Source organism: Pleurodeles waltl, chromosome 7 (genome assembly GCF_031143425.1).
Source record: "Pleurodeles waltl isolate 20211129_DDA chromosome 7, aPleWal1.hap1.20221129, whole genome shotgun sequence".
NCBI classification, from domain to species: Eukaryota; Metazoa; Chordata; class Amphibia; order Caudata; family Salamandridae; genus Pleurodeles; species Pleurodeles waltl.
In genome coordinates this window covers 1133904662-1133930908 of record NC_090446.1, presented here as the reverse complement: position 1 = coordinate 1133930908, position 26247 = coordinate 1133904662, and the positions used below count along the sequence as shown (strand labels likewise).

General features: G+C 45.7%; 1 protein-coding gene across 2 annotated transcripts in view; it reads right to left on the bottom strand.

The window, feature by feature from the left end:
* The window catches only part of SAP30BP (SAP30 binding protein), a 178512-nt gene that overhangs the window by 26916 nt on the left and 125349 nt on the right, over positions 1-26247 (bottom strand). For both annotated transcript variants that reach the window (XM_069200164.1, XM_069200165.1), the window contains one exon: positions 1500-1542. In XM_069200164.1, the coding sequence (XP_069056265.1) occupies positions 1500-1542 (43 nt within the window). The remainder of the gene's footprint in view (positions 1-1499; positions 1543-26247) is intronic.

Below are 26247 nucleotides of genomic sequence, written 5' to 3'. Positions count from 1 at the left end.
TCAAGAGAAGCAATACGCTGATAATGAGGCTTTGTTTCAAGCTGAAGAAAATGAGCAACGGTAAAATGCTCTGTAATGGGCCATCACTAACATGTTTTCTCATTTAGATCCAAGCTGGGAGTGAATGTCAAAAGGGATGATACTCCAAATATGCTTCAAAACCCCCACTCGAAATAATCATACTGTGATTTTCTTTTACTCGTTAGTAAGGCCGGCCTGCCTGCCTGGCTAGGATAGTATGTTTGCCATCATGTATTTGACTTTTAAAACAGTAACATAACTTAATTGCAATGTTTAAATAAGTCTATGCATTTTTAAACAATGCTAATTTAATAGTATAATTTTGAAAAATGTGCAGGGGTGGGATTGTTTTTCCACTGAGGGGTGCAGCATTAAGAAGTCCGAAGACCACTGACCTAATGTAATCTTCAACATTTACTTTCACAGCAGTAAGATCAACAAAAAGATACAGAAGCAAAGCATCGTCAATTACTTTTCCCACAGTCACCAATGCATGCGGCAGAATTAACATTCTACAAATGCCTCCAAAACAAAGTCTTTACCTCTTGAGTGAAAAACTGAACAAAGCAGTCCTGCAACTGATCTCTCTGGCTTAAAAAACCCATTCCCTCACACTAGTAGAGAAATCATGCAAATCTTAACGCTTCCATTTGATGAAGGCCTCTCCTTCACTTTACTTCAGGTAAAGTTATTGTGAACACCCACCGTCTCCTCGCCCAGCGTGCCTTGCAAGACTGTCTTGGTTCCAGCTATGATGATCTCTTGTCTTATCTATGCTGGCCTTACAGTAGACCAGGGCCAAACTATAAAAGGCCCAAAACACATACTGCTTGCTGGTGGTGGCACAGTTGACCTAACCACATCACAGACCGACACTGTGCCATATTCTCCAATACCCTTGTAAGGTGTTGCTAAGAACCAGCAACACCTTACAACAAGACCAAATACAAGGATAGTCTTCTCTCAACCTGCTTGCCATGTGCTAAGTAAACTACAAGCAATTCTCTCTGGGAACTAAATAATTTTGATTTTGCTGTCTGCTAAATACCCACTTGTGTAACTATCTCTTGAGAGCACAGAGGTATTGCACTGACTTAAAATCCTACTATTCACCCTACAATTTCCACTGCCCCTCCTATGCGTGAGGGCACTGTAGTAACTGTATTCAGGGGATGCAAGGGGGGCAATGCAAGAGGGTTACTGGGTGTTTAAGAGTTCTGCAGCTGAGAATCAAGACAAAAGCATATTTGGGACTAGTGAGACAATACTTGGATGGAACTGTTATCTACTAATGCCATACTAAGAGAATAACAATGAAATGCTCACAACCTTCACAATCAGCACTCAGGTACAGATGGATTAAAATACAGTGCTGCAATCAAACCGAAGGAGACCTGCCAGTCGAGGAAAAAATATATTTTCTGTGCCGCATAGAAGAGAGCCCGGAAGGAAAAGAAGTTTATAAAACAATGACGTACCAACAAGCTCCTGAGGATCCTTCTTTTCCGACTCTGAAAGCTCCTGCAAGGCAAAGGAAATAAAACACTTTAAATAACTGGAATGCAACGGACAAGGTCAGAGGCAGCAAGCAAGGTCTGTCATGCGATACAAATGCAGGTTTCTGCTATCCACTCCAAGCTGAGGAAACGCAATGCTGAGGAGTTAGAATTGAGACAATAATACAACATAGTTCAGAGTAATGATTGCCACGCTACAATGGGTTAGCAGCAGAAAGCTTAGACCAGTTTTCTCGATTCTTGAAAAAGACAACCATGACAAAATGTGGAACGAGCTGGTGTGCCGTGCATTGCAAACGTGGAGGTCGCAGTTCTAACATAGCACACATAGGTGGTCATTCTAACCCTGGCGGTAAAAACCGCCAGGGCGAATGACCGCGGTAGCACCCCCAACAGGCTGGCGGTGCACCGCTGGGCATTCTGACCGCGGCGGTTCAGCCGCGGCTAGAAACAGAAAGTCGGCGGTGTACCGCCGACTTTCCGCTGCCCTTGTGAATCCTCCATGGCGGCGGAGCGCGCTCCGCCGCCATGGGGATTCTGACACCCCCTACCGCCATCCTGTTCCTGGCGGGTCTCCCGCCAGGAACAGGATGGCGGTAGGGGGTGCCGCGGGGCCCCTGGGGGCCCCTGCAGTGCCCATGCCAATGGCATGGGCACTGCAGGGGCCCCCGTAAGAGGGCCCCACTATGTATTTCAGTGTCTGCTATGCAGACACTGAAATACGCGACGGGTGCCACTGCACCCGTCGCACCTTCCCACTCCGCCGGCTCCATTCGGAGCCGGCGTCCTCGTGGGAAGGCTGTTTCCCACTGGGCTGGCAGGCGGCCTTTTGGCGGTCGCCCGCCAGCCCAGTGGGAAACCCAGAATGACCGCCGCGGTCTTTCGACCGCAGTACGGTCTTCTGGCGGTTCCCGCTTGGCGGGCAGCTCCCGCCAACATCAGAATCAGGCCCATAATGTCATGTTTGACCTGAGAAAGTCATTTTCCTACCTTTACCCAAACAGCAAACAATTACTTTTCTATTTCGACACACTCTGGTTGTCCTAAATTATTCAACTTAATATCAAAAACACACACAAATATCGCAGCAAGTTTTTTGTGTGTTCAGCAAGAAACTATAGGTTGTATGTCACAGTATCGCAGTAATATCGATCTGAACGAATATTAATTTCACTATGTCAACCACCAACATATTGCCAGAGTAACTATAAATACGAGTACAAATATATTACTCTAAACTTCATATCTGCTTACACTGACAATTTGTTGGTGGCTGCTATTGTACTCGAAGAAACTGCAGTTTAATATTCTAACTTCGGTATTTTCACTACCCACATTGACAATCTTAGCCAGGGGAGACTAAGGTGTTAAACGTAGGATACATGGATTTCACTCTGACGACCCTTGCTCCAATTTCATCAGGCGGAACCTGCTTGAGGGATCGGTAAACAACTGCTTTCAGAGCTTGTAGCATTACTAAGTTGGTGCACAGGTCCCTGAAGCGATGAGGACTACACTCTGTGCAAAAGGGAAACCTCTGCCCATCAGGGATTCCGGATTGTATTCACTTGCTTTACATCGATTTCATTAGATGTTGAAGTTATGCACCAATTAGTTGGCACGCACTTTTATATTTAATTTATATATTCAATATACAAAAGGCCACAAGGTCTGAAGTATCCCGCTCCAATACATTTGGAAGCGTCGGATGCAGTCATTGTGCTTCCCCTTTCCCCATAATCAATGCTGACACTTCATCTCCTAGGTCTGACAATTCTTCCCTTCGCATGCCCAACCTAATAAAAGTTACAACCCAGTGAGCCCAGCTTGGGTGCTCAATTTAAGGGCAGAGTGGCTACGGGTAACTAACTTCCTGTGGTACATTTCCTGTTTGGCCCAGTTAGGACCACGTAGGCCTAGGGCAAGAAACTCTGCCATGATTCACTCCCTTTACTGCCTTCCTCAGAACATGCTATTCCACTTTCTGTTCTTTACCCTAGTATCTATGCCTTCCACAGGACCTCTGATTAAACCTGTACCCCTCAATTTCCTTAACACAGCTCACACAGATATTGAGCTACTTCTACCTCTGGCTAGACCAAACAACACAGCTGTATTCTCTGGTTCTTTGAGAGTGCCTCCCAGTGGTTTGCATTCTATCTCAAATTCTTTGGTTGAATCTATATAGTAATCTTCAGCTACTTAACACGGGCACTAGAGGTTAGGCTTCTGTCTTTCCCGGGCGGACTAAATGTAGTATTCGCTGTTTGTGTAAAAGGATCCTTGGATGGGGCTTCTCTCACTCCTTGGTGGATTCCATAGATGGTATTTCTGAGTAGCTTACCAGGGCCTGCAGTGATAAGGCTCCTGTCACCAAAGGATAAAATCCATATAGTAAAATACTTGTGGACCCCCACTAATTCACTACAGGGGTGGTTTTGTACTTCTGATACAGACCACCCTAAACATGGCAAGTATCCACTAGTGTGCCTGCGTTTGTTCACTACTAACCACAAAATTTTAATCTTAACTGCAGTAAAGCCAATACACCATGCTTAGAGCAGGTCTCCAAAGCTACTGCACTAATCTCAACATATGCCATATAGGCTAACCTCCAACCAACAATCTTTTCAAATATGCACTCTGAAAGGGAGCCGAGGAAACGTTAGTGCTTTGTAACCCTGTTCTGAGTCTGAAGCACCATATACACGCTGAAATACAATTAACTATCAGAGTACACCAACAACATGTTTGTAGCATGAGTAGCTGCTGATAACACTTCTCTGCAGACTCCTGCTATTTATTGGTGGGCTTGGACATTACAACTTGTTTTTCTTTGAAGAAGCTTTGATTCACTGGCTGTAAAATGACACTCCAATTCATCGACAAGGCATATAGGCACAAACTCTAGCCGGGATTGTTTTTTCAGTCATCGGGTTCAGACGTGCCCAGCAGCAGCTCAGAGACAGATATGTATCCTCATTGCTTTTTAAGGCCCATTTGCTACATTCTGTAGGATAAAAGACTTGCTCAACAATCACAGCAAGGTTGGCAAACTGTTTGACTTACTCTACTGGCTGCGGCTTGGGATATAGCCATAAGCTTGCTAAAATGCATCAGCAAACTAAAAGCACTTACCATTCAAGAACCTTTCATTCAGATGAGCAAGAGAATGGTGGTTCTTAGACGTAATCTTAATTTCTTGCCCAATATAGTCTCACTTTACCACATCAACCAGACTACTGAGCTGTCCTTTCTTCTAGCAACCAGATTTGGTAGCGGGATGGACGGAGAGATAAAGCTTCAACTCATGTACTATATTGACAGGACTAAGTCCTTTTGCAAAACTAACCAGCTTTTTGCAGTTTTTACTAAACATCACAGAGGTCACCACATTTCCAAGACAGGCACTGCAAGATGAATCGGCAAATGCATGTAAAGTAATGTAAGGTAAGGTAGATTTTTAGAGCGCTGCTTGTCACCCGTGAATGTATCCAGGTGCTGAGACTTGCTATGCCAATGCGTGCTCACTGCACCTCCCTGGGCATACTTCCCTTTCAAAAAGAGGGAGATCATGGCTTTGCCAGGTAACATCCCTATAGCAAGCATCTGCAAGCTATCTACTTGGTCAACACATAACTAAAAGACAGTAATTTTAATTACACAGGATTATCTATTGTCCCTACATTTAGGAAAATTTTCTAAGCAGCAATGATTTTCATTATCTGAATCAGCCAGGTTTTGCCAAATGAGGACACAAGGAGTAGGAAGCATGGATGGGTGCTGCTGGTTAAAACTGGACTCTGAAGAGAAACTCATCCAGAACAAGTAATTTACAGCGTGATTACATGCGTGACCGCTCTAAAGGAATGGTCGAAATAGCCTTTGTTTCCTATCTGGCAGTGCTACACAGCAATTTCTCACATTTTTGTAGCTGCAGAAACTGGAGAGAAAATATTAAAAGTAGGAGCATTCTGACACAGGAGGCACTACAATAGGATTTAATTTATCTATAAACCCGACACCTTCTCCATTACTTTAGCATCTCAGTGAAAGGGCTAATATTAAGATTTGTCCCCATCTTTTTGTATTCTAAACTAATCTACTTGCTTAGATTCTTCATAGTAGTTTGCTAGGAGTGTTAGGTCCTAAATAAACTGCATCTCTGGCTTTCAGTGCTGCTTAAGGAGTAGCACTGTAACAACTGATACTGCATTTTTTTTTTTTTACTTTTTTTTTTATTGAACACCACATACAAGTGCAGGTGTCCAGTATTGGTCACCGTGCGCAGGTGCACAGCAGTGCAATTCAAATGATACCGATCACATCACAGAGATAAGTTCCCACGCCAGAATGGAGCACCAACAGGTATTACATCAAATTATAACAGTAGAGGAGGCAGTTGTTTTACGAATCATGTGCTAACACACGTCTATCCAGTACATTATTCTAAGTTATCATCTGTCTGAGTACCCCTAATTTTCACTAGATTCATTCTCCGCTACTAAAAATCGCGCACAGTCTCGACCATACCTCCATGTCCTCCTGCAACTTCTCATGAGTTCTATTGGACTTCATAATAATTTCTTCAGCTAGTGTCCAATCAATGACATCCCTCACCCAATGATGCAGCAGTGGCGCCCTCTGACCCATCCAGGTAACTGCCACCCGCCGTTTAGCAAGAACCAAATCCAATTGCACATACTTGTAAGGCATTTTTTCCCCTTGGGTTCTGCCATAATACCTAGCAAACAAAATCACGGAGTTAAGGCCCCCGGCAGTGTTGTGGTGTGCAAGAGTTTACTGAAAACCTGGGACCAAAAGTCGTGCACAGAAAGTCAACTTCAGGCCAGATGCATAAAATTTGTCCCGTCCATGTTATATCGGGGGTCAGGAGGAGGAGCGGTCGGGGTATATTTGACTTAATCTCATGGAGGTCATGTATGTACAATGCATAAAACGGAAATGAATTTGAACCCCGCACTGCCAAAGACCCTGCGGGTCAATGCGCACACCTTGTCTCACTCCCCATCCATCAGTGGGTCCCCTAGGTCCCCACCCCATGCCTCCTGAAGCAGTACCGGCCCTTGCTTAATGTCGGCTGTCACTGAACACCAAGTCTCTCCTCGACGTACGTTAGCAGGACCCTCAATGTGCCAGTCACAAAGGTGTGGGGGGTTGATTGGGGAATAATATCACCGTCAAAGACTTCCAGGTCTCACCTGAAAACTCTGTGCTAAACCAACATAATGTACGAAGTGTCCTGGACCCACACAAAACTCTTGTTGTGCATCCTCTTAAGATATAAATTGTTTATTTGGGTATAGGTCATTCCAGGGTTCACACCCTCCCATCCGTCCATGCCTGGAATGACATGTTTCCCTCCATGCAGTGCCATCCTGGGTCCTCCGCAGGTACACACCCATCCAATAAACGTTTCTCCCAGTTGTCATCTTCTTCAAACCATTGTGCTGCATACTGTAACACAACGGCAAAGTAGTAAAATTATAAATGCGAGGCCTACAGTTCCCCCTCCCCCCACCCCCTTACTCGTAAGTCCTCATAAGGTTTCTCCTAGCCACCTGACTTCGACCACCCACCCATATTAGGGACGAGAGGAGTGAGTCCAGCTTTTTAAAACACCCACACAGCGAGGGTGACTTTAAAGAGTTCAAATCCCTACCCATGTTATGTTGCATTTGAGCTTTCTTTGAGTGTGCCACCATAATTCCCAGATACCAAAGATTCTCAAACTCCCAATGGAGACCCAGGCCAGGTACCAGCCCAGCCGGACTCCCTACCAGAGCCACAAGGGGAAACAGCAGCGACTTTCTCCGGTTCAGTCGCATTCCGGAGACTGCGCCAAACTCATCAAGGGTGTGCAGCAGCAGACCTAATGACTCCCTCGGGCTCCTGAATTAAAATAAGGCGTCATTCGTATTCAATAACACTAAGTGGGTCATTTCCCCCAGATATGCCCCATCTGAGCATGTATCTACGGATTTTTATCGCCAGAGTGAATAACAAAGGACTACAGGTAAACCTGTTGTGTACTGCGACCCAATTCCCATGTCTCAGTGCACAACAGGCCAAATCGCACTCGCGCTTCAGGGCTCGTGTACAACAGGCAGATCCAAGCGCAGAATTTAGGACCAAATTCATTTCTTTTTAGTACTTCCAGTCGGTATGCCCAGTCCAGTGTGTTGAATGCTTTTTCTATATTCACAGCTACCAGGATAATTTCCTGAGGGCCACTTTCTACCTCATGCATAATGTGTGTGAGTCATCAGCGGTTCACCCTCATATTTCAACCAGGGATGAATCTGAACTGATCCTCTTGGACCAAACTACCCATCATCAGAACCAGCCGGATGGCAATCATCTAGACCAGGATTTTCACATCTGTGTTTAATATGGTGAGAGACGATTCACACCCGGGTCTGCCACACCCCCAACAGGCTTAGGTATCAGGCATATCTTTTGCATGGTCAGAGATGGTATCCCCCTCTCCTAGGCTTCCAAAAACACTTCCAGGAGTCCCAACATGCTCGCTGCCGAGTAGGTCTGGTAAACCTCAGAAGGGAACCCATCCCTTTCCAGGCTCCTTGGGCCTAGGTAGCAGCCGCAGGGCCGCTCACAGGTCCTCTAGCATGTAATCTGTCTCTAATCCTATACATGCCTCCTCCGTCACTTTGGGGAGCTCGAGTTCCCTCATAAACGCCAGTATACCTGACTCCAAAATCCCTGGGTCTCTTCTTTATACCCCTTCAAGATGTAATTTGAATGTTTTTCAGGACTGCTTTATGTGTAACTTGTAGTGTGCCATCTTGGGCCCTCAAATGTATGACAGGCATCATCACCAACTCCGGCGTAGAATCCATGCAAGCAGTCTTCCCAATGTATCCCCCTCTCTATGGAGATTTTGTCTATATTGCTTGAGTGCATACTTATACAAACTATCCTAGAGCTCCGCTACACTGAATGACGGGCCTACCCCACCTAGGCCTCCACAGTTGACACATCCACAGCCTGTACTTCCACTAAGGCCCCCTCCAAGTCATCAAGCTCCATCGTGAGCCATCTTTTTACCCCCGCATGTTAACACCACGCAATGCCCTTGCATGAACACCTTCATAGCCTCCCACTCAGTGACTCTATTATCCATGCTTCCCCTGTTATGCTCCATGTAGTCTGTCAATTTTTGTGCAAGAGTCTCTCTGCCCTCTATATTAAGAAGCATATCTTCAGACAGCCTTTAGTGAGGATGTCTCTTACGTGTCTCTCCACCCTAAGATGCAGCTGATTGGGGTATGATCCGAAAGGAATCTCACCAGGTACGACACAAACATTCTCACTTATAGGAATCTCAGCGAGTACCCTGTCCAGTCTGCTATAGGTGTTGTGAGTGAGATATCAGCATTTGTGTAATCTGCCTCTCGGATGGTGAGTCCTCCACACATCCGCCAAGCCCACATTGTGCATCGCTGCGCTCAGTGCAGCCGCCATCCTAGGCTTGGTGCCCGTGCAGACTAGCAGCCTGTCCAACTCTCCATCCAGGACATAACTGAAATCCCCCATCCAGAGTAGTGGCGCATCTAAGTCATGCCCAATCAGTTATTGCACCCCATAGTAGAACTCACAATCGTCCATACTGGTTGCATATGTGTTAAAGACCGAAATCGCCCGTCCATCCAATAGACCTTGCAGATGCACATATCAACCCTCCACATCTGCTTTGGAGCACTGCATTGCAAAGGGGTCCCCTGGTGCCACCCAAAGCAGGAACACTCTTGCATAAGTAGAAAATGAAGTGTGATATACCGGTCTCTTCCATTTTTTTTTTTACCAAGTTTACCAGCCTCTGCATCACTCAGGTGCGTCTAATAGAGACATGCGGTTTGGACCCAACAGCATTTCAGACAGGATAACACTAACATTAGGCGTAACCAAACATTTTCCTCGATGCCCACCCCACCCACTCAACTCCCCACTCTAGAGGGAGATGATCAGCTAGGGGAAGGAGGAGAGAAGCCCTCTTTTGGGAAAACAGCCTCTGAATGTCAATAAACAAACTGTGGTGAAGAGTAGTGCCCCGCTCCACTATCCCCCAAAGCCTGAATCTCCAAAGGGTATATAGCATAAAGGTCCACACTCTCTGATCTACTCATCTTCATCCGCTTTCACACAGCAGCAGTCTAGACCAGGCAAGTTTCTCAGTACACAATCAGATAGAAATTCCTCGTAAACATTCACGATGCCTCCGTGCCAGCCATCAACGTCTCAGTCTCGGTGTCAACCAAATGTTCTGGGCCCTCCTCCACACTGCCAGTCTGCATGGAGCTGGTCCCCTCCTCCATCGGACACTGTGGTTTGCCCATACACAGGAGCTGCATGGAACCATCCTCACTTATTGTCACCCTGTTGGAGGTAAGAGGAGCGATACCCCTCCTGGAGCCCCGCAGTCGACCATCTCCTACCCATCAGTCAGGGCGCAATCCAGTTCCCGCATCACCACATCCCCGACCCGGCTCTCACAGAGGGGCTGTCCCACATCTCCATCCAGTTCCATAGCTCTTTGGGATGCTCAAGAAGTGTGCAAGCCCCTGTGAGATCACTTTTAGTTTGGACGGATAGAGGAGCATATACTTTAATTGCACAGCCCACAACTTCTGCTTTACACGTAAAAAAGATTTGTGCTGTTCCCAAACTCTCCTAGTGTAATCAGGTATATGGCTATTTTATGATTCTCAAACAAGGGCATCCCCTGCTCCCTCGTGGCACAGAGGACACAGTCCTAGTCCGATAGCTAAAGATCCTGGCGATTATCACTCTTGGGAGGACACCAGGTGGCAGTAGAGGGACCAGGACCCTGTGTGCATCTCCCACTATAAGGTGCTCCGAGAGGCCAGTCGGCCACAAGGGTCGTCTGATCCAGTCCTCCAGGAACCTTTCCTCTGAGGACTCTGCTGATTGTTCCGGGAACCCCAGGACTTGTATGTTGTTGCGACGGGGTCGCCCCTCCGCATCCTCCCCCCTGCGCTCTAGCTCCCGGGACAATGATGTCTATGAGGCAGTTTATTGTTTAAACTGGGAGACCTCCAATTGCAAAGTTCCAATGTTACCTTTATTCACCATCACTTTATCTGCAACCTTCCTCAGGTCAGCCCAGAGTAGGTTGACATCGATAGAGACCATTTCTATTTTGTGTTTCGAGCTATGCTTGAGCTCTGAACGGCAGCCAGTGAGTGTGCATGAGGGGGAAGAGGGTGTGTCCAGAGATGCACTATGGGACTCAGCACCGGCCTGCCATGTGATTCTCTGAAAGGGTTGTTTAGGCGCGATATATTGCATTAAGTGATGGCGGCAGAGAAACATGCCACCCTGTCCTTGCCCATGGTGCCTCCCAACCAAGCGCACCCACTGCAACGTGCTCAGCAGCTGGCCCAACCTTTAAAAACACCCCATCGCCTTCCTAAATCAACATTGAGCCACAAAACAAGAAGTCCAAATGGTCCTGAAGCAACAAACTGTCTGCCATTTGGGGTGGTCTGGAATTTGCCGCATCCTACCAGAAAAAGTTTCTACCACTCAATATTTCAGTTGAGATCTGCTCCTTCAAGTCTTGTTCATACCCACGAACCATCCTTGCTTTGCTCTATCCAGATTACGCCGTACGTTAGTTCTCTGAGCACTTCAGCAGGAACAGATGGCCTTATCAAAGTTGGACATTTTTGAACAGCAGATAAATACTATGTAATAAAATGGAATGCTAAATGTATCCGATGAAGCAATCGCGCACAAAATTAAACTTTTGCCAGCAATGGAATCACTCATGCCTAACAGTAGGATGTATTACTCATGGATCTACAGCAAAGCTGGGGACATATGTCCCAAAACAGATCAGTTATGGTAATCAAAAGAGCCAAGGACATGTATTTAAGGCTCTATTCACAATTATAGAGTTTACCTCTATGAACCAATTAAACCATAAAAACGAATTATGAGAAACCAGAACAGCTCACGTTACTTTGAATCCGGCTGCCAGATCTGGAGAGAGGTTTTTTAAGGTTCCAGTGTTTACTCTTAATAGTTCATGGGACCTCACGCCTACATCTATTGGCCAATATGTTGGGATGAGTTTCTATGCAGATTATTCAGTTATGCACCTCTATTACTAGGGGAACACAAATTAATGGCTGGTCTTTCTTGGATAGACGTTCTGTGCTGTAGATCTCTTCTCCTTTTAGGTAGCCACACTGCCCAAAAACTCACCAGAATGGCTCCACGAAGACTCAAATAAGGTTCATGCTAGGAAATAGCAGGGTATAGTAAATGGTATGAGACTTCATATCTGGCACCCAAGGATGCTGCAAGACTTAGGGGGACACTATTTCTATGACAGCTTATCACGCATTTCCAGCAGCAAGGAACCCCTCACAGGGCCAGTGGATGCCACAAGAGTCATTATCAGTCCCCAAGAAAGAGGGGTGCACGATCCCTTCCAACACAAACAATTAGGCATCCAAAAGTTGTAAGATGATGGATCAGAGTTCAGTGTGACCTGCCCAAAAGAAAACAACTCAGGTGCCCAAGTAAGTGAGGTAGAAAACCCTATGTTTCTGTCAAGCTCAGAAATTGGCTACGAAGATGGACTCCCCAAAGGGTGCAAGAGAATTCTGCATCTTTAAGACACACTGTTGTCCACCACTGCACAAAGGAATGTGCCATGTCCACACAACCAGGATGGCAAGTAGGTGTACAGAGGTGCAACCTGAAAGGACACTGCATTAGAATGGGCAAGTGGAGTCATCTGGCATCTCTTGCACACTTTAAACCCCCCGATGATGCAGATGTTTTCTTTCTTTTGACGTTCAATCAGAAAGAAAAGCAAAACGAAAACGGCAGGAAGGCTCAGCTGTCGGCACACTGGCCCTCCACAGAGTCCTATAAAAAAACTCCCAACTTTTCTTAGCTGTATCATTTCTATGCTACCTCACATAACATGCAAAATATCACTAGCTTACATAAAAAGCCTACAGTCACAATCACAGCTATAACAATGGGAAGATGGGTACGCTAGGCTGAGAGCTGCAAATCATCAAAGTGCCTACAATGTTCTCCTTTCCAAAGTCAGGGCAAGAGCTATCCAACGGTGACAGAACAGAGGAAGAGAGTATGTGCAACCCAGAGATATCTCAAAAGCAATGGGGGAATAGAGAACAAGGGCATTTTCCTCAACCACTTTTAAAAGGTCAAGCTATAACCGCAACATCCTTTTCTACCCTTCACAATAAGAAAGCTTTTGGTGATTCAAAGACTCCACAGACCCAAATTCCAGCGTCCCTCGTAACACTACAGCCATTCATCAGCTCTGACAGGGACACAGTGCCACCGCCTTGCTTCTTAGCAACCAAGTTGCTGTTCAGGTGGGCAAAGGGAGGGAGGAGGCAATGGAGGAGAAAGGGTAGCATGCCAAGGGGCAAGGATCCCAGTTCAGATTCCAGCACCATATTTCAGCTGGCATTTCTAAACAAAAGAAACCAGCATCTTCCCATAATTCACCAAGGTTTGCATAAATCAACAGCATTATTTTGCATGTGCACAATAAAGATGCTTTGATGGCTCGAGGAGTGGACACAATACTGTTTAAACTATACCAAAAGAGCAGAAAGGCGTGGTTAGAAATGCTCTTTCAATTATAGTTCCTGTCTAATTCCCAATATGCTTCCACCCCAGAGACGTTTGATATTTGGGAGTAAAGGAGACAATGGTTGAGGGATGAACTGACTGGCAAAAATTATGACAGGTTTCAAAGAGATTAAGGACAGAGGTCTAACAGGTTTGTTATCTTGGAAGATGAAAACAAACAAGTTCTAATATGAGACAACTGAGACGGCATAAGCGGGGCGGGGGGCATGGCCAAGATCAAGATGGCGTAGGACGTTTCGTCCTGGTATGCTGCATGTATCCGGCCCTCATATGACATCCTCGACCTGGGGAAGTCACCCGGGAAAGTCAATCAATCAGTTTTTGTAAAGCCCGGCTACTCACCTGTGAGGGTCTCAAGGCATTTGGGGATGGGGGGCCTCATCCGAAGAGACTGTTGGGATCATCGCTGAGGAGAGAGCACAGATAAAGCAGCTGCAGGGCTGAAAGTGCCAGCGAGACTGATTCCCTGGTAGCAGGATGCTGTGCCACAGAATTGGAGTGATGGCGTTGCTGGCCTGATGGGATAGACAAGTCCCTTTGGGGAGAAAGGGGGGTGGGGGTGCAGGGTGGCCCAGAAGTGAGGCAGAGACCAGGAGGCAGACCAGGCACAGCAGCGTCCCTCCCTGCAGTGGCAGAAACAGGATGCCATAGCACTGAGGCGGGAGTGGAGGGGTTAAAGCAGGCAGATTTAAAATCCCCCTCCGCCCAGTGAAGGGGGTCAGCTGTTCACACACCCCTGAGATGCGAGAATAGATGCCACGGGCCAGGAGGACCAGGGGGGTAACTATCTCCTGAAAAGGCTGTGCGTGGGACCCTGCCTATCACCAACATTTGCATGTCGCCCTACCCAACTTGCCTCCAGCTGGCAGCGGGCTTTTACCAGGGCGAGAAGCGGCCAGAAAGCCGCAGTGAGGAGTGAGGCCTCCTGGGTGAGACAGGTGGTAGTCCTCCTTGCGGGGAAGTTAAATGTAGTGGCTGGCTGTCAAGGAGAGGAGGTGGGCTGCCTGAGAGCTGGGCTCTCCATAGTGCCTAACAGCTGCCTGAGGAGGTGACAAACTTGAGGCAGCAAAGAGCCAGATGATGGATGGCAGAATGCGGTAACCTTGCCCCAACCACGGTGAAACACAGGCCAGATAAGACCCCATGTTGAAAGGACAAGAATCCCAGCCTCAGCATGGTGAGGTGGAGGAGCCCCCGCTTAGGTCTATGGAAGACACCCTGGCAAACCAGGCAGAAAAGTTGGGAAAGATTCTGGGAGCCATGATGGACTTGAAGTCTACTTTAGTGGCCATGATAGACAGGGTAACCCTGGACCATCAAAAACGGTCTTCCGGGGCCACGGAGATAGATGACACTGTAGGCCAGATGACCCCAGCAAAATAAAGGCCCAGCTTAGAGAACTAGCCTCTGTGATGGAGATGTATACATACATATACACACACACACACACACATATATGTATATACATACACACACATGCACATACAGATAATATAGATAGAGAGATAGGTAGACAGGTAGATACAGAAGTCCCTCCGACCCTTTTTTCGGTTGAACAAGCACACAGTCTCTCAACCTCAGGGGCACCTCAGAGACTGATGGGTGCAAGGCCAGATGGGCCAGGTCGCATGACCCTTGGACAGTAGACCGCAATAAGGTCCACCTCTTCACCTCCTTCACAATGCCAGTTCAGTGGAAGTGCAGCTCAGTTCTAGAAGAAACAGCAAAACTACGACAGGGGTCTATCCTATGCACTCCTCTACCTGGCCAAAGACCTCGGATAGTCAAGAACGATTCAATGTACTTTTTTGAGACCACATAAGATATCTAAAGATGGCTGGAGCAGGTGGGGGTAGCTATGGAGGGGGCAGAAGCCTGATGGTCAGCTGGGTAGAAGAGGGGCAAAGTCAACCTTCATCTTTGCAGGCAAGAACAGAGAGGGACAGAGTGGTGGAAGCAGTGACTATCATTTGTCACCCTCAAGATTCTGCAATGATGGACAGTCTAGGGCCTTCCCGCTGCGAGTCAGACTTAAGAGGTGAAACTCTGCACTGGACCGCTTCAGCTTGAGGCTCCTTTCAGCTCATGGCCGAGGAGACCCCAATGGCAACAGATGGCATTATTTGTCTTGGACTGACTGGGCCAAAGCGAGATAGCAGATTTATGAGACACCTGGTGACACCATTTTCCTGGCTCATTCAGAGAAGCCGATATGCACTTTCTCACCTATGTATGCACTGTTGATAAGCTATAGATACAACACCACTAGCTAAAGTTGGTCTTAGAGTTTGAGGGAGGGAGGGCGATAGACCATTTATGAGTTTGGTATAAGCATGTATTAACTTATAAATAGGAAATGTGGGGAGGTGGGGATTTCATGACAGGTTGTCGATGGTTAGATTAATGGGCAAAAACTCACATAATAAGGAAGTCACGGATACGGGAGGATGGAGAGATGGGGAAGAGAACACAAGTCAGGAATGCATGGGAGTGAGGGGAGGTAGCTCTGATCGCCTTAAAATCATCTATTGGAACATGAAAGGCCTAGGGGACAAGATCAAGAAAAGGGTGGTAGCGCAATACATAAACAAGCATTTTCAATGCAACTGGTCTCGCATTTGCTCGAGTTAGAGCTATTAGCTTTGTAAACTCCTAACCGGACTTTTCTTGCCACACGCGATCGCGCTGCGTTTTTATTTTTCCTCCTTTTCTTTTCTGTGGCAAGAAAAGTCCAGTTAGGAGTTTACAACGCTAATAGCTCTAACTGGAGCAAATGCAAAACCCGTTGCTATTAGCTTTGTATATTCCTAACCGGATTTTTCTTGCCACACAAATGGAAAAAAAAAAAAACGCAGCGCGATCGCGCTATGTAAACCCCAGCGCAATTGCGCTGCGTTTTTTTTCTTTTCATTTGTCTGGCAAGAAAAGTCCAGTTAGGAGTTTACAACGTTAATAGCTCTAACTCGAGCAAATGCAAGACCTGTTGCGCCGATCAGCGCACACGGGGATGAAAACAATGAGCTGTAGAGCTCAACTCGCAAAAACACATGGGTCGACTTTTGTGACCTTTTAAAAATAAGCACGGGAAACAGAATCATGTTTACACAACATAGAAAAACAGTGAGGGGAGCAAGCTGGCCCTGGAAAAGCCCCCCTCTGTTTTATTATGTTTGCAAAGGGAGCTGGTGGGGAGGAGGGACTGAACAAGCACCCACAGTGTTGAAGTGAAACAGGCAAATGCAAAAAAAAAAAAGTCCCTTACAGAAGAGATAAACAGAACATAGCGTAATTACTTTGTGCTGCTCCAAAAGTGAAAAAAGGCAGGACAAAGAGCAAGGATTTTTGAAGGACACTGCGACTAACAAATCATAACGCTAGAACTCACTCTATAGTATACCTAAAAGTATACAGCAGGCCGAACGCTCGACCTAAAAACACGTTGCCCTGAATAAGACAGGATTTCACCACACCAGAGGCCAGGTCTGCTACAGTGAATCATTTTTTATTCCTAAATTCTTCACCTCCTTCTCCAGGAGGGGGAATTAGGCCCAATGAAGAAAACCAGTATGAAAGGCACACATACTCTGGAGGTTTAGGTGAGCAAAAAATCTTGGCACTGCTTCCAATAAGCTTAAAATAATTTCTATTTATCCAGCACTACATATTGAAGAGGCAGTCAAGCAATTTAGTTGCACAAGTCAAGGGGTCACCTTCAAGTTTGACAAGTCTGTCTACAATCCACATATGAAAAGAAGTTGACCCAAAAGGACTCAATTAGATCGACTAGGGGAACAACCAAGATTGAAAAGGTAGTTGGGACAGAATATAATCTTGAAGCAAACCATATGGGAAAGTCTTTTCCTGCTGCCGTAATGACAAAGTCTTAACGAGGACTCAAAGGGAGGGGTAAAAATCTCTAAGACAGAAAGTTAGCAATCCAGACTAAACCTGTGCACTACACAGTGGAATCCCACAATACAGGAAGTGTTATCAACTGCTCATAAAGGCACTTCCTCCCTGTAACAGCAGGGGAAATGACCAAGTGAGTATTTCAACTCTGGACACACAGGAACCCATGCTTATGTGAAGTGGGTAAACACAGAGTGGGTTATGGCTTAACAGTACATCAAATTCTCGCTGCTAGATGTCGGACAGGAAATCAAAATCAATTTAGAATTTGGGTACAATTTTTGTTAATCACAACATACCTACATAGAAATAAGCAGTGATTCTGCAGAGTTAACAGACCTGTGATCATAACCAGTGGAAAGGCATGAGTGTGATGGACCTTTTCTATCTGGGTTAAACCAGCTTTAGCACTATTCAGTCCTTCACTGATAATGTCTAGGATAGCTGCTTGAGACGTGCTGCAAGCTGTGCCATCACCTAGATGGATATCTGGTAAAGCTCTACAAATAGCCATTGATGAAACATTGTCTCTAATAAAGTGGTTGGTAAAGTGAGCCAAGTGAACTTGAAAAGTGTATTGGAAAAGAGTATGCAAACCCGTTGAATTGTAGTGGCGCTTTAGCTCTCCTACAGAGTATATCTAAATTAATGGTGATCTTTTACACGAACTTTGCTCTCTTGTCATTTAATTCTGACAGCATAACAATACCTCCTGGTGGAAGCAGAACAGTTGTTGTGATGCCTAGTGCTAGAAATGTAATCATGCTAACTGTGCTATGATTAAGTACCTATTTGATTTTGAGATGTGAGTTGAACTTACCCGTTGGTGGATGCAGGTTTATAACTTCATGGAGGGCAATAGATCCTAAGAGGCTGTACCATCCATCCCCCTTTAGTGACCTTAACTTTGAATGTCATCTCATATCGACAGGCAGCAAACCGGGTGACAATAAAAAAAGTCAGATACTATGGTAACGAGGAATCCGATGTGGGTTGCATCATAGCTGATGAAATGTTCTATGAGAATAGGCAGTTCTTGGAGGACAAATACTAGTCTTGGTTTGCTTTGATTCCTGATAGACCTGGACATTTGTGCAGGGTTATCCCCAGGATTTTTGTCATCTTTCTCCTATTTTTTTCTGACTTGTTTATGTTGGCTTCAGGACCTTGGGTAATTTACCACTACTAACCAGCGCTAAAGGGCATATGCTCTCTGTCTAAAATGTATTGGTGAATGGTTTCTTCATGATTGGCACATCTGATTTACTAGTAGGTCCCTAATGAAATGCACTGTGCGCGCCCAGGGCCTGTAAATCAAATGGTACTAGTGGGCCTGAAGCACTGATTGTGCTATCTATATGAGAAGCACTGTAGACATGTCTCCCACCTGCCACTGCAGAGTCTGTGAGCTTCTTTAAAACTGCCATTTCGACCTGGCAAGTGCACCTACTTTCCAAGCCCAATGGCAGGATGCAGTGTATTTAAAAGGTAGGACACGCACTGGTGTGTTTTATATGTCTTGATAACGAAATACTGCTAAATCTGGTGTTTTCACTATTGAAAGGCCTTACCTTAAAATATAATTTAAGTGTAAATTGTTGGGAGCAGATCGAGATGTGGAGTTTGGGGTCTCTGAACTCGCAATTTAAAAATACGTCTTTTGGTTTAGTTGGTTTTTGAACTGTAAGTATGAAAATGTAACTTTTAGAAAGTGGGCATTTTCTTGCTTAACCATTCTGTGCCTCTGCCTGTCTGCTGAATATACGTCTGGGTCAGGATGACAGTTGGGCTGTTTGTGCATTCAATATAGACAGTCACACAAAGTGAGCTGAGGTGTGCCCTGCATATCCTGATGGGTTTTCCTGACCTAGAATGCTGGGAGGAGCTGACATTTGAGCTTGAATAGGGCTGTGCATGTCCTCACAAACAACAGTTTCCACCCCATGAAGTGTGTCTGGGGCCAGGGCACTACAAAGACTTCTCTTTGAAGTTTGCCTACTTCAAAGACAGAAATGGGTATAAGTACTGGATCTTTGACCCCACATAGTGAGGACACTCTGCCAGGAAGAAGAGCTGGCTGCTGTAGGAAGGACTGCCATTTTGCCTACTGCTTTGTTATGCTGGCCTGCTGCTTGCTGCTTCTGTCCTGGAGTGAAAGGACTGGACTTTGCTTTCGACATCCTGCTCTCCAGGGTTCTCCAAGGGCTTGAACTGAGATTGCCTCCTGTTAATAAGTCTCAGGGCCATCAAAGACTTCACCTACCAGCGCCTGGGCTCTTTTGCCGAGACTCCTGACTTGCCAAGTGGTGCCAAATCCAGTTCCTGGGCCCTTGGAAGTGAGCTCTGGTGCAACTAAGAAGCTAAGTATATCGACTCCAGAGTGACTTCAGAACCAGCACAGCTCTCTGGCACCATCGTCTGTTCCAGAGTTGTGGTCCCCACTGAGTGCAACAACCACAACCTGCAACACAAGCCCAATGCCACTGCAGTGCCTCCGAAGTCCTGCCACAGAGTGACCCCCGAGTGCCATGTCACTGACATCCGTACTACCCCGACTCCGCTGCAGGACCTGTGGCCCCACGGTGTGATCGCGACACCACAAAGTCGACGCCTCGCATCCCAACCTGCTGGATGCATGGACCCTGCCAGGTTGTCGCGAACTGATGCCTCGCCGCCAAAGCCACATTACCTCCACTGCAACCGCAAGGAACCAACATCTCACCTTTCCTGCTTAGCAGTAAGGAAAAGATGCCTTACCTCCCCAGTAGCAGTAAGGAACTGATGCCGGACCAGCTCCAACAACACCTCACCTCCCCGACTCCATGCAACATCTTTTTTTCCTCATTGTTTTCCAAGGTACTGTACATGGGGTCCACGTGACTCTGTGACCAGCCTGCACTTCCTCGTTAGTGCCATCAGACTGTTGGGAACGACTCTGTGAAGACACCATGAAAGCCCCAGTAGGAGCTATTGTGTTCCTAAGTGCTTTACTAAGATTTAATCTTTGAAAATGTGTATCTTTAATTGAGTATGTTGAATTTTTGTTGTTTGGTCTTGTTTTGCCCAGATAAAGAGTGGGTGTTTTTCTGAACTGGTGTGGAGTACTTTTGTGGTGTTTTCACTGTGTTGCTGTGTGTATATGCAAATACTTTACACATTGCCTCTCAGATACACCAAGCTACCAAGGGGGTGAGCATGGGTTATCCTAGCTGTGCAACTCCCTTACCCTGACTAGAGTGAAGACCCCTACTTGCCAACTAGAGGCCCTATTTCTAACAAATATGTTAAAAGTGATATCATTAGAAGGGAAAGAAAGCATGCTTTTCAGTCTGCTCCTGTAGTAGTTAAAAAGATAATCTGCATGTACACCTGGTTTTAGAGGTTGAAATTAGAGGACGGTCTCCTAAGGTGGATAGAGATTATCAGGTAGCTAAACTATACACTGCATTTGCCCTCAGATGTAGGGCTAATCTGAGTTTACATCAATGTCTTATTCCTGACAATAGATATTTATTATTCAGGTTAGGCCAACTGCCATTGTTAAGCAACATGGCTGCCTGGTTATGTGTGCCCAGAAAGGCCTGGTGATGTTTCAGTTCGACTGGATCGGACACTCCATTACATTTATTGCGACAATGCGTTTCATTAGAGGTACCCAGGGTGACTGTTTTTTAATCGTTCTACTATTTGAATTTACTGTTCTCGACACTGAAAGGTTACTGGGAATCCTCAATAGAAAAAAAAAAGGTGTCACTCTTCTAACATTTTTTTAATATTATTGTAAAGTAAAGTAAATTAATCACGTTTATATGCCTCACTGTGTCGTAATTGTTTTGCTATGTAAAGCAAATAATCCTTCATATAATTGGAACTGAAGTGTGCTCACCTTGATGTGTCGTACTGTGGACCTGTGCTCTATGAACACTACGGTCATTACTACCCAGTTTGCAGTTGTGGCTAGCTAAGTAAGAAGATAAACAAATTTAGAGCAAGCATTTGAATATACGGACTATTGCACATGATCAGCACTTTGTGAAAAGAATAAGCCTCACTCACAAAAGCACATTCAGAACTATTAAGAAAGACCCCTGTCCTGCTTAAGGCATCAATGTAATGTTTGTATAAAGCACTGGCCAGCTTTTCATCCTGATTCAATGGCGCGTAGAGAAGCTCAGAACTGGTCCATTCTGCAACTGGCTAGGCTGCACAATGCTTAACTGCTTCGTACCCTGAGTTGCATCATACAAGTCCCATTCACACATGCACATCCAGTGAATGTTGTCACCAAATGCGGCAAAACACATGTTATCACGGTTAACGCCAAAGTCTTTGAAAGTGTGTGGATCTAAATTATACCAATCATTTGCTAAGGAAAGCGGTGACTATACTGAACAATGGTGGAAGACTATGCGTTATTTCTTTATGCTTCCAGAGTTTTGACCGCAACAGTATTCCTTGGCATGACGTGATGACATAAAATGACCTGGAGCATATATAAAATGAATCGCACCAAGTTAACAAATAGACCGATCAATAGTCTCGACAATGTCTACGAGGCAGCCGGCTTCAGGTCTTTGTATTAGTCACTGATAAGTTTAATACACAACAAACAGCCTTGAAGCCAGTGCTACAACACGGAGATACAGAGGTCGCTGGATAACAGACAGTCTTGCTCAAATGCAGAAACAGCTGCTTTGAAGTCACCGCTGCGGCGCAATCAGCGAAATAAGAGTTTATTTCACGTTGATTTGTTGGATTATAGCAAAGCAGACACGCGTACACAGGGTTGTGGCACAGCTCCATGTTAGGAGGGCATCATATATCAAGTAACGGGAGTTTCTTCTACAACTTATGGCTCTCAGACAGGGACGTAGCTTGCTGAGTATGGAGGGGGGGCTTCAGATTTCCCTACAATTACACTGCACAACAAAGGGCGCACGGGAGATGCTTCAGGGGCAGAGGAAAGGAATATGTATTGGTGGGTGTACTAAGTGAGAGAAAGCACATTATTTAGTGAAATAACCAACATTTTTCAAGTCTTTCCAGAGTGTGCGAGTTTTTGTCTGTATGTGCAAACATTCCTGGTGAAAATCCGTCAAACGCCTCACCATACCCGACTAAAACCACCTGCACCCAACTATTTGTCACACAATACATGTATACAGCTCTCGGGTGTGTTCTGCTAATGCTTTCAGCTGACTTAAAGGCCTAGTCCGAGAATGTTCGATTCGTGAAACAAGGCAACAGCAGTAAATATAGGGTGCACACGCGGCGTGGTGCGAAAGAGCAAATCTAATGTTTTACCATCTACTCAAATGTGGTTAAAGGATATGTTTGATATGGCCCAGTTTGAAAGAATGCTATATAAATTAAACGATAACTTACAACAATTTGACCAAATATGGAATGTATTCTTGACTAGCTAATATTTTCACTTCTCTTGTGTATTTCTTTAAATGTTCAATAATTCACAAACAATATCTCATGCCATTTTTATATTTTCAACATTATTGACAATAATTTGTTTCTATTTCTTCTCTAGTTAGGTTGTAGATAAGTGTAACTTTGTAATAATATATTTTATCATTTTGACATAATATATATTTGCTTATTATTTCTCTGTCAGGAATATCAGATATAATATAATTAATGTTTTATGTATGGAAAATATCTAAACATCTCACTGTACACTGGAATCTCTTTAATGTGAATCTAAGTTCTTTCTTTATCTTTTTGTACAATCTATAATTATTTGTTCACTTATAAAAGTTTAATAAAGAATTGAAAAAAAAAAAAAAAAAAAAAAAAAAAGAGCAGCTCTTAGTTGGACAGACAAGCAGCAGATACCAGTGCAAGGGGCTTGATGATTGCTTTGTCGTCATCCCTCAAGAACCTGAAACCCGGTGTCTCGGGCTGGGGGTCATGGCCTTCGCACACACCTGTGCACACCACGGCGCCACATCTGCAGAATGCTGCAGGCAAGACTCCAGCGTGTGCAGATGAAAGCGCGACCCCGACGTGACCTCATTTACGACACTGACCCTGGGCTCAGCTTACTGGCATGGCTACTGTCCGCAGCTTTCCACTGAGGGCCTGGGGTCACCTGCTGGGAGCGGCTGCTAGATACACTGCAGCTGAAAGGGCTGTTCGTCGAGCTGTAAAACACCGCACCAATGAGTTGAAAAGCCTGAAACAAGGACGGGATGTTACAGAAACAGATGACAGCAGAATGTACACTGAACAGAGCACAGAACAGACCACGAACAAACAGCAGTGCCCCCGCTCTTTTGTCTCTGGTGGAAGCAACGCAGCATCCCATCGGAAGCACTATGCTAAAAAAAAAAATAATACAGAAAGCAACATTCAGCGGCCCCACAAACCTGGGTGACCAAATTATTTTACGCGATTTAGTCAGTGTAAAGATTGAAATGTGGCAAAAACCATAGCCTGTTTATTTCGCTGCCAAAGCATCTAGGTGCGCCAGTACCGACTGCATGTATACTTGCTGCAGGCGAAGAACCGCGATGTCAGATATGAAAAGCAGACAGTCCAGGGAGTGGGGCAAATATGTGTTTATCACTATCGGACTTATCTGTGGGATGGTTTAGCAGCCAGCTGCGCCAACAACTGTCTGCATGAGGATCGGATGGATCCCACCTGAAACCACTGCTGCCCAGATAAGAAGCAGGTGGCACTGGAAACTAATGAACAGAAAACGGTGCATTCCTGCAGCTCTCCCAACACACAGACCCCACGCTGTGACCCTTTCGACCACGCCAAGCGTTTCCGCCCCTCTGCACATATAAACGTAACCCCGTCACAGAAACTAGGCGTTACATCCGGACTCCACCACATACACAGGGGGGAGGAAGCTGGCTGGCCCTGCACAGCAACACGTCTGGGGCGAGTCTCTCGGCCACTGGAGGTCTGGAAGAACCTGCTGCTTAAACCCACGCAACATGGTGTAATATGTAATGTGTGGTAACGAGACCGGAAGCCCTGGGTTACCGATTGTGGGTTTACTTCTATCACCCGTAACTTGTATGTGGTAATGAAATAGAATGCCCCCGGACTGCGTACTAAAGCCTAGAATGAACCCCTCCTATTCACTGGCAGGACAGTATTTCGGGAGAGAGGCGGGCACCAGGCAGGGTAAATGCAGAGATGTTTAATCTTCACAAGAAAGGTACAACGTTGTCATTCCGCAAAAGGATTCCACAAGGACAACGGGCATCCCTGTCCGAGTCAGTAATGGCCTGGGCCCGGGAGAAGGTCCTCGTGGATCGGCGAGTGCTTAGCACAGACCTCAGGATAAGGCCCTTGGGTGAGGCACTGCTCAGCTTTAAGGAAAGGCATGAGGGAGTTGCGGAGCAACGGATGTCAAGTTTAAAAAAAAAAAAAAAAAAAAAAAAAAAAAAATCACATCCCGATCGCGCCAGGCTTCCTGGCCGTGCTGTGTGAGGGACCTGGGAGAGTGAAGCAAAGATCAACAGACCCGCCCATGTAACAGCAATGTTTACAACGCACGTGTCGACAGGAAGGGGCCCGCAAAAGCCTCGGTGACCTCCCTCCCCTTCTACCGAGAGTCAACTGAGGTAACACAGCAGTGGGTACAAGGCTGGAAGAGCGCAGGGGACCGGACTGCACCAGATCTGAAATCACGACTGTCTGTGGCCAAGCCAGCATGGCATATGCATCCGCCTTTTACCTGCACTCAGCACCGAGACCAGAGATTCATTGTGACATTTAACCGCACATTTTAGCCATGTATCTCATGTAACATTCAGTACAACAGGCTTCAAGACCAAACGGTCGTCTTACCACACTTGAGATTTTAGTTACAAAGTCCACTTTACTAGCCCACTACACATACAGCGATGTATTTCTACAAGGAGGTCTTTCAGTCCTGAACTTGGCAATATGTCACAACGCTCCACCAAGGCCTCAATCCCAAGGATCAACAAACCAACCCTCTGCAGACACCCGCTGTATGGCAAACAGGCCACACCACTGAAATACAATTCAATCCACTGGTCTAAGACATACATAAGATATGCCTCGATGCTATGGTATAGTAGTCTACAATATCCTATTTCAATACTGCGGCTTCTATCGCCAGGACCACTGCTCCCACAATTAAATTCTACATGTTATAAAACTACTGTACTCTACCGCACACCAGACTTATAACAAACATCATCAGTGCACCACTTTCCACATTGCAGCTGAAACTACAGTATGACATTTTGATTATAAACAGCTCCCGAGCACAGCTTTAATATAATGAGCTGCAGTCCAATCACACACCACATATTGTTGCAGCCGATGACACAACTACTTTTTACTCCTGCAACCCCCACAAAAAAGCACATTTAATCATGTTTTAGAACTGCTGTGCAAACCACTGCATGCTTCACCAGATCCTGGTGCCCACACACACACACACACACACCTGTACTCCATTTTTATCCAACAGATCACATTGACTGCATCACTTTTCAGTCCTGTATCACTACCTTCCAAAAAGTCTTAACTGTGATAGAAGCCTTCTCCAATACGGATTCCTTCTCATCCCACTAACCAGTTCCATTTCTAGGGCCTTCTTATTGCTGGCTGAATGAATAACTGAGCTAAGAGGGTCAAAGACATCATACACAGCTCGACCAGAACTTCCCTCAGCCATCTAATTTAATCCTAGATGCTTCAAAGAAAACAGTAGCAAACCCTAATTTGCTCTACAAGATGGAGACTGCCTGCTTCAGGTGCACCTATGCGCCACTAAAAACTTTGTGACATTTTAATGACGAATCTGATGCTTGAAGGCCTTCTTAGAACCACCTGAGACTGATGAAAGGGTCAGTCAAGTTTATCAGCAATATTTGAAAAATAAACTGAATTTCATGTCTTTGTATATAAGGTCACTGTGTAGCTCCTGATTTACGAACGTGGATGTAAACACTTGGGCCTCAATGCTCCTGAGTAAAGGAACACTACCAGATCCTTTGGAAACCCAGCTGAGAAGGCCGGAGCACGAAGAAAAGGCGATAGATCTGTTCCTAGGTACCAAGGTTCATCTTCTTGTGATCGTAAA